The 13,547-nt window shown below is 31.1% G+C and overlaps 2 protein-coding genes across 2 annotated transcripts; both read left to right on the top strand.

The window, feature by feature from the left end:
- The first annotated feature begins 192 nt into the window (after nucleotides 1-192).
- LOC18612165 (uncharacterized) lies at nucleotides 193-3,037 on the top strand. Its single transcript, XM_007048800.3, has 4 exons — nucleotides 193-639; nucleotides 1,406-1,849; nucleotides 2,508-2,538; nucleotides 2,616-3,037. The coding sequence occupies exons 1-4, from the start codon at nucleotides 579-581 to the stop codon at nucleotides 2,782-2,784; spliced, it is 705 nt and encodes a 234-aa protein (XP_007048862.3). The 5' UTR covers nucleotides 193-578; the 3' UTR covers nucleotides 2,785-3,037.
- Nucleotides 3,038-3,191: 154 nt separating this feature from the next.
- Nucleotides 3,192-4,539, top strand: LOC18612164 (Plant basic secretory protein (BSP) family protein). The gene has a single exon (XM_007048799.3). The coding sequence runs from the start codon at nucleotides 3,347-3,349 to the stop codon at nucleotides 4,223-4,225; it is 879 nt and encodes a 292-aa protein (XP_007048861.3). The 5' UTR covers nucleotides 3,192-3,346; the 3' UTR covers nucleotides 4,226-4,539.
- The last annotated feature ends 9,008 nt before the right edge of the window (nucleotides 4,540-13,547 follow it).

The following is a 13,547-nucleotide window of genomic DNA, read 5'->3' as shown; positions in this document are numbered from 1 at the left end:
TAAGGCCTTCATCATTGTACTATTATATATCAAAGAAAAATAAAACAAATGAGGCACATGACATGGCAAAAGACAAGCTTGTTCAAATACAAGGCTTTCATGATTTTATTAGTCTTATAAAACAGTGAAAGGAGACAAACATAAATAAGAGAAAGTGAAAGGCAAAACTGCATACATCACCACCATCATTACCATCATCACTTAGCAGCCCACATACCAAACCTAAATTGCAAAACAATTCTCTCTCTTTACTTCTTTTTTCAACCTTCCTTCTCACCTTTTCCCTCCTTTTGCCACCTTCTCTTGCTTGCCCCTTCCCACACTCCCCTCTCCTCATGTCCCTCCCTCAAGCTTCTCCCTTCTTTCTCTCTCTCTCTCACAATCACAAGAGTGCACTTGTCTTTCCAAATATATTTATATATACATGGCAAAGGGGTCCGAGATCTTCATTTTTTCCACAAGATCATTCATGCTTCTCTAGTTTATGATATCCTTGCTTTTCTTTGTCCCAACAACAGCAGAAAAACATTGAAGAATTGGGTTGAAGAAGAATCAAGAAGCTATAGGGCCTTATAGAAATGGATAGAAGGGAAATTTTCACCAAAATATTCCTCCTGTTCTGTCTCTTGCTCTGTCCAGGTGATGACTTGGTTTCTATTCTTTTCCTTCCATGTTCTTGGCTTCATCATTCTTTGCAAATCGGATTCTTCTTTACTGCCTCTCCCTCTTCTGGTTTATGAGGGTTCCACTAGTACCATATGATTTACTTTGTTCTTTCTCTGCAGGATTTGACATGTTAATTTTCATATCCATATTTCAAATTCACTATAACTTTGAATTATGGGAGCTCCCAGCTGTGAATTTGTCATTTCAAAATTAGTGATTGCAGTTGTTATCCTCTGTTTTATTCTCTGATTTCAAACCTTTATTTGCTTTACATGTTGGACATGGAATTTTCATAGCTTTCCCATGTGGGCAATACCTCTCTTTTTCAAAATCAGCACTGTTCTTTTTCTAGAAGGAAGTCTTTTCTGTTAGGATACAGTAGCCTCCTACTCATTGCCTGCTCCTTTCAAAATTTTAATCATTGTTCTTCAACTTTGGACATTACCCTTTACTTTTCTGTCATTAATTATTGCATACAAAAACAATCTAATCTAATCAAATCTTTGCTTGCTTGTCTTCCTAACGAAGCTCTTCCTTCAGTCTACCAAATGACTTGGTCTTCATCTCGATAGTGCTTTGCCTTAACGTGGTTTCAATTTCTATACCTTTTCTATGTTAGTGTTCATCAAGAGAACAATTTCTTTAATTTTAGTTCTCAATTCTTTCTGATTAGGTGATTAATTACCATAAAATAAGAAAGAGCTTAGAGCTAACCCCTTTTTTTTTAATCATGATTCAGGTCCAAGTGATGCTAGGAAGGTTGATATTTCCACTGACAAAAAGGACATTACCACTCCAATAACAACCGTCCCCACAATAATTCCCAGCATTCCCACTTCATCCGATCCAGTTTTGAATCCCAATTCGAACCCGGATTCGTCATCTCCGGTGACCATGACTCCGATGACGGTTCCAACTACAATGACATCCCCTGTATCTTCAGGGGGCAGCTGGTGTGTGGCTAGCCAGAGTGCATCCAAGACTGCATTACAAGTTGCTCTAGACTACGCCTGTGGCTACGGTGGTGCTGATTGTGCAGCAATTCAGACCGGAGGTGGCTGCTACAACCCCAACACTGTTCGTGATCATGCTTCTTACGCATTTAACAGCTATTACCAGAAGAATCCAGTTCCTAGTAGCTGTAATTTTGGAGGGACCGCTGTTACTACCAGCACAGATCCAAGTAAGTTACTGTCTTTTAACGTGTGTTTTCTGATAGGATCCGAGTTATCCCGACTAAATTAATGAGCTGGGCCTGGGTTGTCCATGCCCCCATACTCAGCCCAACTCTTCCATCAATAGTTGGCTTTGCTTTTATTTACTCCTATACTTGTTAAAAAATGACTCCCCAGCATATTCCCGTCATCAACTGTTCAAAAGCTCTAATTTAATCCCTAATTCCAGTGACAAAATTAATGTGTGGTTATAAAGTAGGTATATGATGGGGGGAGACTGAATAACTTTACTATCCCTTCACTATGTTTCAATGTTTAAGTAAAAAGAATTTTTTAAGTCCCTAAAAAAAATGTTAAAGTAAAAAGAGATGCATTAAATGACAGGTGTATGTATTTTTTATTTTAAAAAAATCATTTGAGAATGGAGTCTTGAACCTATGGTGCAATTAGTTTCAAATTTTGATGGAATTTAAATTCGGGTCCTCATTGTTTATATTTGGAATACATTGAATTCGGATCATGAAAGACTTGTCAATTGGATATTATCCATAAATATATATAATCTTAAGAAAGGTAAAAATGAGTATTTATGATGTATGAATTAGAAAATGTGCTACAAGTGGAGAATACTATTTCGAGACTTATTCAACTTGACCATGATCTCAGGTGGCGGGACATGTCAGTATCAATCCACAAGGTAAACTTTCCTATCCACACTTACCTACCTAATCGTTTATCATTTCATAAATCACTTGCCGTACGTTGGAATTGCAGCACAAGTTCTTCTGTCTTAAACACTACCAATTCAAATGGTTCACATGTTTTCGGTGCCGTGCCTTCACACCCATCTCCATCAGCTGCCGCCGCCACCAAATTGACCCGCTCGCCGCCGTTTCTTCCAGTGGCATGCCTCATTTTGTTGCTGGCTAGATTCTATCAATAGAACTAGATGAACAGATGAAAACCTCATTCATTTTTTTTATTTATTTCTGAAGCAATTCTCTCAGTTGCCACAAGGTTTTTGATTTTTCATGAAAACTAAGGTGAACCAACATTTTTCGGAGAAGTGCTAGCTAGTTGGCTTGACTGGAGGCATGAATCCCAGGAGATCGGTTTTGGTGTGTAGATAAGTTGTTTACTGATGTATCCGTAACATGTAGGAAAAGGAAATCAGGAAAGAAACATGTTTTAATTTTCAGTTTGTGTGCTTTTGTACTTGAAAACAGTTTAAAGTATAGCAATATATATTTCTTGCTTTTCACTGTTAAGAACAATGATATCCCATGTAGAAATATAGTTAAAGCCTATTCAGATTTGGAATTAGTCTCTTAATTAATGAGAACGGTTTAATTAATTATCAAAGAGATTAAGAAATGTAACTTGTTGGGAGAGTACAGTTGTCCGGCCAATCATTGTCCTCTATTTTAATTTGTGTTCCCATTAAATTGCTTAGCTTTTTGGCCGACCATTTCTCCATCAATTATAGCTCTTTTCTGCACCCCTTCATGGAGGACCATAGCCTTTCTCTACCTCTCTTAGCTTCCCCTGCCGCTGTCTCCTCCTCTGCCTCCGCCGCAGAGGATGATGGAAACGGTTCTTTCTCGTCGAGTTCCCGAATCATTCCCCGGTTTCTTTTGGTAATTTTCATTGGAACAGTCTCCATATGGGCAAGCCACGAAGCATCAAAAGGGTTCAACGTAACTGTAATCAACAATGACAAGGAGTCTCCAGCTGGGCAACGCTTTTCTCTGTTTTACGTATCAAATGATGAAGCCACACGGATCATCCTGAACACAAGCGCCGTGGTCGAAAACATTCTTTATCCAGACCCCAACCAAACCAAGAAGCCAGTTCACCATGTCATTCTCCAGCTTGCTAGCAAGAACTTGACGAGCAAAGTCATTGTAGACACAAGCAAAAGCAAAGAGTTTGTCTATACCATCAGTTTAAGTCCATCAATATTGGAAGGAAGCAATGTCAAGCATGATGTTATTTTCGCCATACAACGAGCCATGGCTCGGATATGGCTCTGGGATGGCGAGTCCAGGGCTCCACCTTGGCTCATAGATGGCATGGAAGAGTATATATGGATGCAGGCTGGATTTGATGGCCATGAGAAAGAAACATTACATCCAGGATTGGAATTATTCGGACCAGAACAGTTTTGTTTTCTTCTTTCTCAGGTTTGTTCCAACTCCAACAACCTCAGCTCGGGTTCTGGTGATGGGAAGGGCAAATCAGGTCGGCTTTGCTGGGAAGATAAGGACCCAAAAATTGTGGCACAGGCTTTCAGTTATCTTGAGCAGCAAAAGAAGGGGTATATTCGAGGATTGAATCAGATGCTTAGAGATCCGTGGACTGACAATCAGCCGTGCGAGCGATGAGCCAGATCCATTAATCGGGGGAACAGATTGGGTGAGCTTTTTAGCTGTCATTTTGTACAATTTCTAGTCCACATGGGGGGTCTATCGTTGGATTGGAACTGGATTTTATCATTATTTATGAACAAGAGGACAGGGGACACAGTCAAGGATGAGGATAATTATTTGCTGCTAGGAAATTAAACCATTATTCCTTTTTCTGATCACTATGTTTATTACAAATCAATTCTGCTCTTTGTTTCGATCATTTGCTGCTGCCTACGTATGTATAATTTTTTTTATAAGATTTCTATAGTCATTGCTATTCTCGAGTATAATGTGAATCTATTTACTATATATATATAAATTAAAAAAAAGGATATTGATGTTTACGTTTGATTTGTTAATTACTAAGTTCCAAATAAATAAATATATTGAGAGTGACAAATTTAGCTCTTGATGTTGTTTTCCTCACACAAGAAAGACATATAAGATGATTGACCTAAATCTCCACGTCAACAATATCTAAAATAAAGTCAAGTTGCTTTTTTTTATTTTGACAAAAAAAATCACTTATTCTAACAAAAAATCAATTATATATTTATAGATATGAATTTTTTTAACCCTTAAAGATAAGGTATTTTTAGAAATAATTTTTTTTAATTTTAATTATTTTTAATCAAGAGAAAAAAATTTAGGATAAATTGTGCTTAACGAAACCTCCTCATATTTATTGAAAAAAACATTGTTACATACCATATTGAAAACAAAATTATTACACATTATATTTTTTTTTATAATTACAAGAAACATACCAAACAAAATAACCCCAAAAAGCTAATTATCCAAATTTGAAGATTTTGGATAACATCTTTTTGTTTAAATCCATTTCACCCAACAATAATGTTGACATTGAATAACTTTTCAATACATCTTCTTTTCCATGTTAAATTCCTTTTTTATTTTAAATTTTATCTTTATTGTGAAAGTGTTTAACTCCGAAAGTTTATGTTTTGGTGAAATATAAAAATAGAGACCAAGTTACACGCTATTTTTAAAAATTATTGTTATTACATGCCATGTTTAAAAAAAACTAGTTACAATTGAAAAAATATTGTTACATGCTTTAACTCCAGAAGGTTATGTTGTAGTGAAATACAAATAAGCAAGTTACACGCCATGTTTAAAAAATATTATTGTTACATTATATTTAAAAATGCTTTGTTCTACACTGTTTTGGAAAAAAAATGTTCTTACAGACATGTATAAAAACATGTTGTTACATACCATACCATTACACACTTCAGCAAAAGATGTTATACACTAAAATGCCATTACACACTTCAGCAGAAGATGTTACACACCGAAACTTCAGTAGTAAATGTTACACGTCAAGGCCAAAGTTTCAACAATAGTTCTTACATGCCAAGGCCAAAGTTTCAATATCAGATATTACACATCAATATCAAAGTTTCAGCATCAAATATTACACATCAAAGTTTCATTTTTCCTACTGATGTCACATGCCAAGATATGAATCACTTTGTCATAAGTCAAGATATGTTTTACCAGACTTGAATCATTGAAAAACTCAACATCAATAAAACTAAAAACATGTTATTCATTATGCCATGCTATTTAGTCTATAAATCAACGATGATATGACGAGATGACTAAAGATAAACATAGACAGTTTTGTGAATGTAAACCAATAAATCTAAGAACATGTTAGTTACCATGTCATGCTCTTTGTACTGCAAATTGACAACGATATGGGAAGATGGTGAGAAATAGACAAAGAGATGGTGATAGTAGTAAAATTGAAGAGAGTTGGATGGCGAGAGAGAAAAATGAGGAGTACAGTAGAATGGAGAGCACAACAAATAGATGGGGAGAGAAAATTAGGAGTATTTAATTTACTAAAATAATTTTAAAGATATATTTATCAAGTCATGACAAAAAATTAAGTAAAAACCGTTAACTTTAGATTAAAGATTATTTTTAAAATAACTTCATCAGGTTGATTATTTCTCACAATTTGCTCTCTCTCTCTATATATATATATATATGAGACAAAATAGACGGAATTCTAATAGAAAGAAAGTGTAGGTACATGGTGTTAAGAATAGCAGCGTTGAAATTGCCGAAAAATCAAGGAACATACATCTTTGAACAGCTACATATTGTTGAAATAGTTAATTAATTGTTAACTTAAATTTTAAATATAAAATATAATAATTAACAATTAATTAATCAAACTACACCTCCGAAATTTAGACCTTTCATAATTATTTTATTAATATTTATTGTTATGTATTTTGGACATGAATACTTTTTTTTATTTATTTTAAATAACAATTATATCTGAAATGCAAATATTTTTAAATTATAAAATTAATTGTTCATAAATAGGATAGGATTATAATCAAAAGACAATTATATATAAAAGGGAAGTAATGTTCTAATTATATAAAATTGAAATTAATTTATAAATCATTTAATACTATTATAATTAACAAATATATCTTTTAGTGAAAATGATGCAATACAAGTACGATTCTTATTTACAATTTGGGCAATTATTTTTTATATTTATAGTAAAAAATTATTTTTAATAAAAGTGATTCGATACAATTAAAATTTTTACATATATATTTACAAATTAAATAAATTTTATTAATATTAATAAGAAATTTTATTTAAAATAATTATTTGAAAATGTAATGAGCAAATATGATTATTTCCATCAATCAAAAATTTTTTCAACATCCATAATTTTATATATATTATAAATTATTGGTTATAGATTATAAATTATAAATTATAAATAAAATCAGTGCCTACCTAATCCTTTTTTTTAAAAAAAAAAGCAAAATAGCAAGTGCAAATACATTTAATGATAAATAATAGAGGATGATATGACATGCTAACAAGTAATAATAGATGATGACATGACATGTGTAACATTCTGTCCCTTCGAATGTTAATTAAACTAAAGCAATATTAAAAATTTGAGAAGAATTGTGATCATTGATGATGCTGGGAAGCATAGGAGATTGAAGGAGAATATGCGAAATAAAAATAATATTTTATTAATAATAAAATAATATTAAAATAATGGTGGAGGTTGAATAAATAAATAAAATATTAAAAGGCAATTTGAAAGAGGTAGGTTCGGCCAAAGTGAGGGAGTGAGATATTTATGGATTGAAGAATTTTTATCATAGAAAAAATTACATGTGTGGAATGTAATACATGTATTATATAATAACTAGTGTGGTAAGTAAAAAAAAATACAAGAACTAAGGAAACTATTGCCACATGAAGGTAACATGACCGGTCACTATATGGCCTTATAATGTATGCAAGGACAACAGTTGCATGTGATCATTGTTGCAGGCAAGTGGGGGAAACATGTGGCCCCATGTAAAAAAAAAAAACTAATTAAATTAGACTTCAAAATCAGGCCTTTTTGATTGGAGAATTCGCCATGCATGGAAAGCAAGAAGGGAACCAATTTTAAAGGATGTTAAACATAGGAGACTCCGTCCATTACAACTCTGGGAATCTGTCATTCTGCATTGCTTGAAACCCGACCATTCCCAAACAAATTTTCAAGAATTTTGAACTGCGAATAATACCATGTAGGTGGGGAAGAGGCTACAAAAAAAAAAACAATTGATAAAGAAGGGAAAAGAGTAAAGTGTCTCCCCCCTTTTGAAGTTCAAGCTACTGTAACTTTGGTTTTCTCAACCGAGCTTATCAAACCATCTTTGAAGGATTATAGGCTCCACAATGGAATCTTGGGGTTGGGAAATTTGATAAAGAAGTAAGAGATTATTAGTTTTAGACATTATACTTAAAATTAATCAGTTAAAAGTTTTCAAATTATTTGTGCGTGGAAGCCATTGGTGCCTCGGGTTGAAAGCTTGCTGGAGATTGTGGTTAAGGTGGGGTTAAGCCATAAAGGTGAGAGACTTGGGCTCTATTTATTAAATATTTACTATATTTTGCAGCTAGTTGGAAGAGAATTTTTGGATGAGTGTGAGATTAACGGATTGTAATATAATAATTATTGTAAGGAAGTTGGGAAAGAAAAAGATGAGCTTGCTGGAAATTTGGATTTAATGTCTTGAATTCGAGGTTTAGGGTGGAATTATTGGGTTCTTGGAGGTAAGGAAAATGAATATAGTTAAGTGGTGTGTAATTTCAATGTTGAAATGCTAGTTAAAAGCTAGTAAGAAATGGTTGCTTATTGATTGATAAATGAGCTGGTAGTTGCCTTAGGTCGTGATTTTTGAATTTGGTTTTAAATGTTGGGATTAAATGCGGTTTAAATAATGGTCTGGTTTGCTGTAAGTATGATATAAATATTGGCTTTGATGCTAGCTAGGTAGGGCAATGATGAATTTAATTCTAGTTGATTGCTTAGTTTAACTATGGAGTTTGATTAATTGAATTAATATGTCTTGATTTAAAGGAGTAATGAAGGAAAGTGTTGAAAAAAAAAAATTTTCCGCTAGCATTGTGGTCGAATATCAAGGACAAGTTGGTAGAAATTTGAAGGTAAGAAAATAAATTGAAAATGGAGTTTTGGTGCTATAATGTTTGCTGTACAAATTATGTAATAGTTTAGTACTGAGCCTAGTATTGAGAAATGTCCTTGTGCATGCCACTAGTGAACAATTGAGTTGGAACCCCGGTTGTTGGAAGAAATCAACAAGGCTTGGGTGATGATGATGGATTGAATTATGCTAAGTCTCTCGACAGAAATAGAACAAGCTTAAGCTATGGAAAATTGGTATAATTGGTGAGAATTCCCACCAAAGAAGGTGAGTGGACAATTCCTTTTTAAAGTATTTATTGAATGGTGAATATGATATATTAAATATACTAGATATGCCCACTATTTAGATATTATTTAATTACATTGAGTTCCGACGTTTATATTGGGATTGCAATTGGGTTGCATGAGCTATTAGTGATTAGGAATGATTATTAAGCTCATTTTATTTGTGTTTTTTTTGTGGGCATATCAAAACTATTAAGTTGTTTACAAAATAGGAAACAAGCCTTTGAAACATGATGAGATTTTATAGTCTATTTTAAAGCATTCAAAATTGTATATATTACACCCCCATATAAGGGCCCTAGAGTGGTCGTTAATGAGTTTTCTAATCTGTCTTGGGGGCAATTTTCATGATGCTTAAGTGAATATTTTAACTATGCCATGCTCATTGATTTTCGTAAGTGAACTTTCTATTTTAATGTTCACTGATTTTATGATGAATTTGTTTATATATAGCTCATGGCGTTCATGATTTAAACATGCATACACGCCTTTTGATCTTATGATTGAATTGATTCTATGCAATTGAAATTCCTTTGGTTTATTTTCTTGGATAAACCTTACGAGTATAGGTCTTGTTACCACACCATATTTGTGTGGTCATTGTGCACCAAGTAGTGATTATTGATGATTGATAATTGATAAAAAAGGACTTGAAGTCCCGACTGATATTTGGTGGCGTGGGGAGTTCCCACGAGTAGGTAAAAGGAGACCTGAAAACTCGACTCATATTCGATGGCATGGAGAGTTCCCACGAGTAGGTAAAGAGGGACTTGAAACCCTAACTCATATTCGATGGCGTGGGGAGTTTCCATGAGTAGGTAAATGGAGACCTGAAGCTCCGACTTATATTTAGTGACATGGGAAGTTCCCACTAGTAGGTGTTGATGTTATTAATATCAGAGAGAGAGCTTACGAGTTATATTAGACCTACCCGATGATACCCTAATTGATATGTTTTTATTAATTAAGCATGCCATTACTATTATATTTGTTTGGGAAAATCGTGGCTTTCGTTTATCAGTTCACATGACATTCGGGAAATTACATTGTTTATAATTGCCATGGTTAATTGATTTTATCGAGCATGAGATTTTTACGCTGCAAAAGTAATTAAAAATTTTGAGATTTAAATTTAAGCATCTTATATTGATTTGCACATAATATATTAACTCTGTGCATAGTTTACCTTGTCATATATATTATTATTATGCTTTTATTAAAAGCTCTACCTTAATGCTTGTTTCCTTTCCTGTGCACTCACTGAGTATGAACGGCTTAACCCAACTAGTTGATATGGCAAATAAGTAAACTTTGAGGAGCAATCGTGGTGAGAGGACTTTAGGAGGTAATTGGTGTCTTATAGCCCTACCCTTGTGTCACTTCGTTGACTAGATGTCGAGTTGTCTACTGTTTAAAAGAGATGTTGCATTTTTAAAACTATTTTGGGTCAAGGCCTTTAGGTATTGTTTAATTAAATTTGAAGTTATGTTTTATAAAACATGTTGTGTAAGTACTTGGTATTTTCACTTTTAAAAAAAAAAGTACTTGGTATTTTCTTTTATGAAATCCTATGGTGATGAAGTATTAAAAATAGCTACATTGGCACATATCATTGTTAATGTGATAGGTGATATATAGGAAAGGAAATTACTAGGTAAGATAAAAATATTTAGAAAGTTTGCCAAGTCGTGTGAGCTAGCCTACATGACTTGTATGCCAGTAATGACTGTAGGTGAGGGTTGTTACAACATATTTATGTGACATGATGACATAGCTATATCACATTTTTCACCTTTCACATCACCTCCATGTTAACATTATATGGACATAAAATGATCATGGATATTTTGATTAATACCAATTAGTTAACTATTAGGTAGCGTTTGGCATGAAGGAAATGAGCGCACATTTCTTGCAATGTGCCCAGTTAAATTACATTGACATTTTTGTTTTGCAACAAACAACTATAATGTAATATTGCAATGCAATCACATTAAAACCAATATATGTAATGTGATTACAATTCAAAATCAATGCAATCAGATTATATTGCACTTTGCAATGTTATTAGACATTTTTGCCCTTCAAATTTTTTACTTTGTTAAAGACATTTTGCAATGTTGTAATTTAGTTTTTTTTTATATAAATTTCGAAGGATGTCTCTTTATTATTCTCAATAGCCGTTCTTTGTTGATAGTGGATGGTGTACTATCAACAAAATTTATATTATCTTTTAAAGAAAAAAAATTAAAATCAGATATATTATATAGGAAATTATATTAAGAAATGAAAATAAAATATATAAGATTATAATAAGAAATGAAAATAAAATATATGATATTAAAAATATATTTAAGATATGATATTATATAAAAATTAATAATAAAAAACACAAGCATATTAAACTTACATTTTAATAAATATGGGTGATTCTAGAAATTAATAGTACATTTTCAGTAAAGTATTTATAAACAAAACGCTGTAATATTATCTTCCCTACATTTTAATCATTACTTTGCTTATATATCAAACACCGTAATGTTATATTTCCTACAATCACATTATTTATAATCACATTGTTTACAATCATATTACATTGTATGGTACCAAACGCCACTTTAATTATAAGGATAGGAATGTCAACGGGTAGGGTACTCGAATCCAAACCCTATTAAAAATTAAATACTCTAGCCCTATTAACTACTCAAATAATTTAAATTACTACCCTAACCCTAACCCTAATACATTCCCACTACCCTATAATTACCCTGACCCATTTAAATACCCGATTAAATAAAAAAATGATTAAAATCTTCTTCATGGGTACCTAATTACCCAATTAACTTTTCTAATCTCATAACTTCCCTTTATATTTATATGTTATAAGTTTATATAAACAAAGATTTATATATTGCACCTGAGTATTTGGTTTATTGGTTGGTGTATGATCCCCTGCTTAAAAATCAGGGTTCTATATATACTATAATTAATAATTTTATGAGTTATAATTTTTGCAATGTTAATACAAAATAAAAAGTAAATATATTTATATTTAAAGTACATATACACACACATGCATACATAAAAAATATTTTAATATATAAAATAGTAATTATATTCCTTAGAAATTAACACAATATATAAACTATATATATTAAAAGACATTACAAGTTAATTAATAATAATAGTTTCATGAATTAATTTAATTAATTATAAGAATTTGTTCTTAATTTCATGAAATTAAAAAAAACATTTAGGTTCCAAAACTATTTTAATCTCAAAAGCTTTCTTTAAGTATATATATTATAAGATTATATAAATAATGATATATAAATTAAAATTAATAATTTTATAAGTCATAATTTTTTAATGTTAACACAAAATAGAAAGTAAATATATTTATATTAAAAGTATATATATATATATAATAGTAATTTTATTCTTTTATAATATGATATAATATTCAAATTATTTAAACATAATTAATAATCTAATAATTTTTTAATTTAAATATATTAATGTTATCATATAAATAATTAGAGTAATTATATTTTTTATATATTTGTTTAGTTTTTAACAAAAGAAAAATTACTTGTAAAATTGGTAAAAATTAAAATTTTTAACTTAATTATTAAAATAATAATAAAATATTTATAAATAGTAATCGAGTTCGAATAACAGGTACCGAAGGGGTGGTACCCGAACCCGATGTAATCGGATAGGGTACCCGTTGAGATCCCTATATAAGGATTTATTTAACTCAAAATAAAATATACGGAATGTAATAAAAAATAAAAAAATTTTAAATTTTTTTAAATAATTCAAAAACTTTTTTTAATGTTAAACTTAAATAATATATTTATATTCCCACAAGATCAACCAAGGCCTAAAATGCAGAGCCTAAAGCATTAGGGCCACTTAACTTAACTTAGTATATTATAGCCCGTTAAAATGAGGTTCATACTATTATGGGCTTGTGTCTGCGTCCTCTTTTCATCAATACTAATTAAGACTTAAGTCCTTTATATATTGTTCCTAAAAACACCACAGTTCAACATTTAGACACAACGACTAAAGCAATCTAATGACTTTCAGTAAGAGTGAGCATTCAGTTAAATAGGTTAATTCGTTTTAAAAAATACTATTAATCTATTTAACTGATTTTTCTTAAAAAATTGATCAAATTAATTTAAATATTTTAACCGACTTTAAATTAGCCAACTTTAATTGATTAAATCAATTTTAACTGATTTAGCCAAATTTTTTCATCAACTTTTTGAACTTTTTAATTTATTTAATAAATTTGTTGATATTAAACTAATCACAATTGCCAATCACAAGAACATATAAATTAACTAATATATATACTAATATAGTATATTGTTTATTTAATTAATATATTAATAAGTATACTATATAGTATACATATTATACTATATCATGACTAATTAGAGTATTAATAAGTATATTATGTATAGTGTACTAAGAAATATA

The sequence above is a fragment of the Theobroma cacao genome, chromosome 1 (assembly GCF_053813885.1).
Source record: "Theobroma cacao isolate CCN51 chromosome 1, ASM5381388v1, whole genome shotgun sequence".
Lineage (NCBI taxonomy): Eukaryota > Viridiplantae > Streptophyta > Magnoliopsida > Malvales > Malvaceae > Theobroma > Theobroma cacao.
Note: the sequence above shows the minus strand (reverse complement) of the source record. Positions and strands in the feature narration are given on the sequence as shown.

Bases quoted from the DNA above. Each gene is read 5' to 3' on its own strand.
- LOC18612164 (XM_007048799.3), top strand. From the start codon at position 3,347: ATGGAGGACCATAGCCTTTCTCTACCTCTCTTAGCTTCCCCTGCCGCT.
- LOC18612165 (XM_007048800.3), top strand. From the start codon at position 579: ATGGATAGAAGGGAAATTTTCACCAAAATATTCCTCCTGTTCTGTCTC. The intron at 1,850-2,507 runs GTAAGTTACTGT...CCATGATCTCAG, and splicing joins TACTACCAGCACAGATCCAA to GTGGCGGGACATGTCAGTAT. The intron at 2,539-2,615 runs GTAAACTTTCCT...TTGGAATTGCAG, and splicing joins TGTCAGTATCAATCCACAAG to CACAAGTTCTTCTGTCTTAA.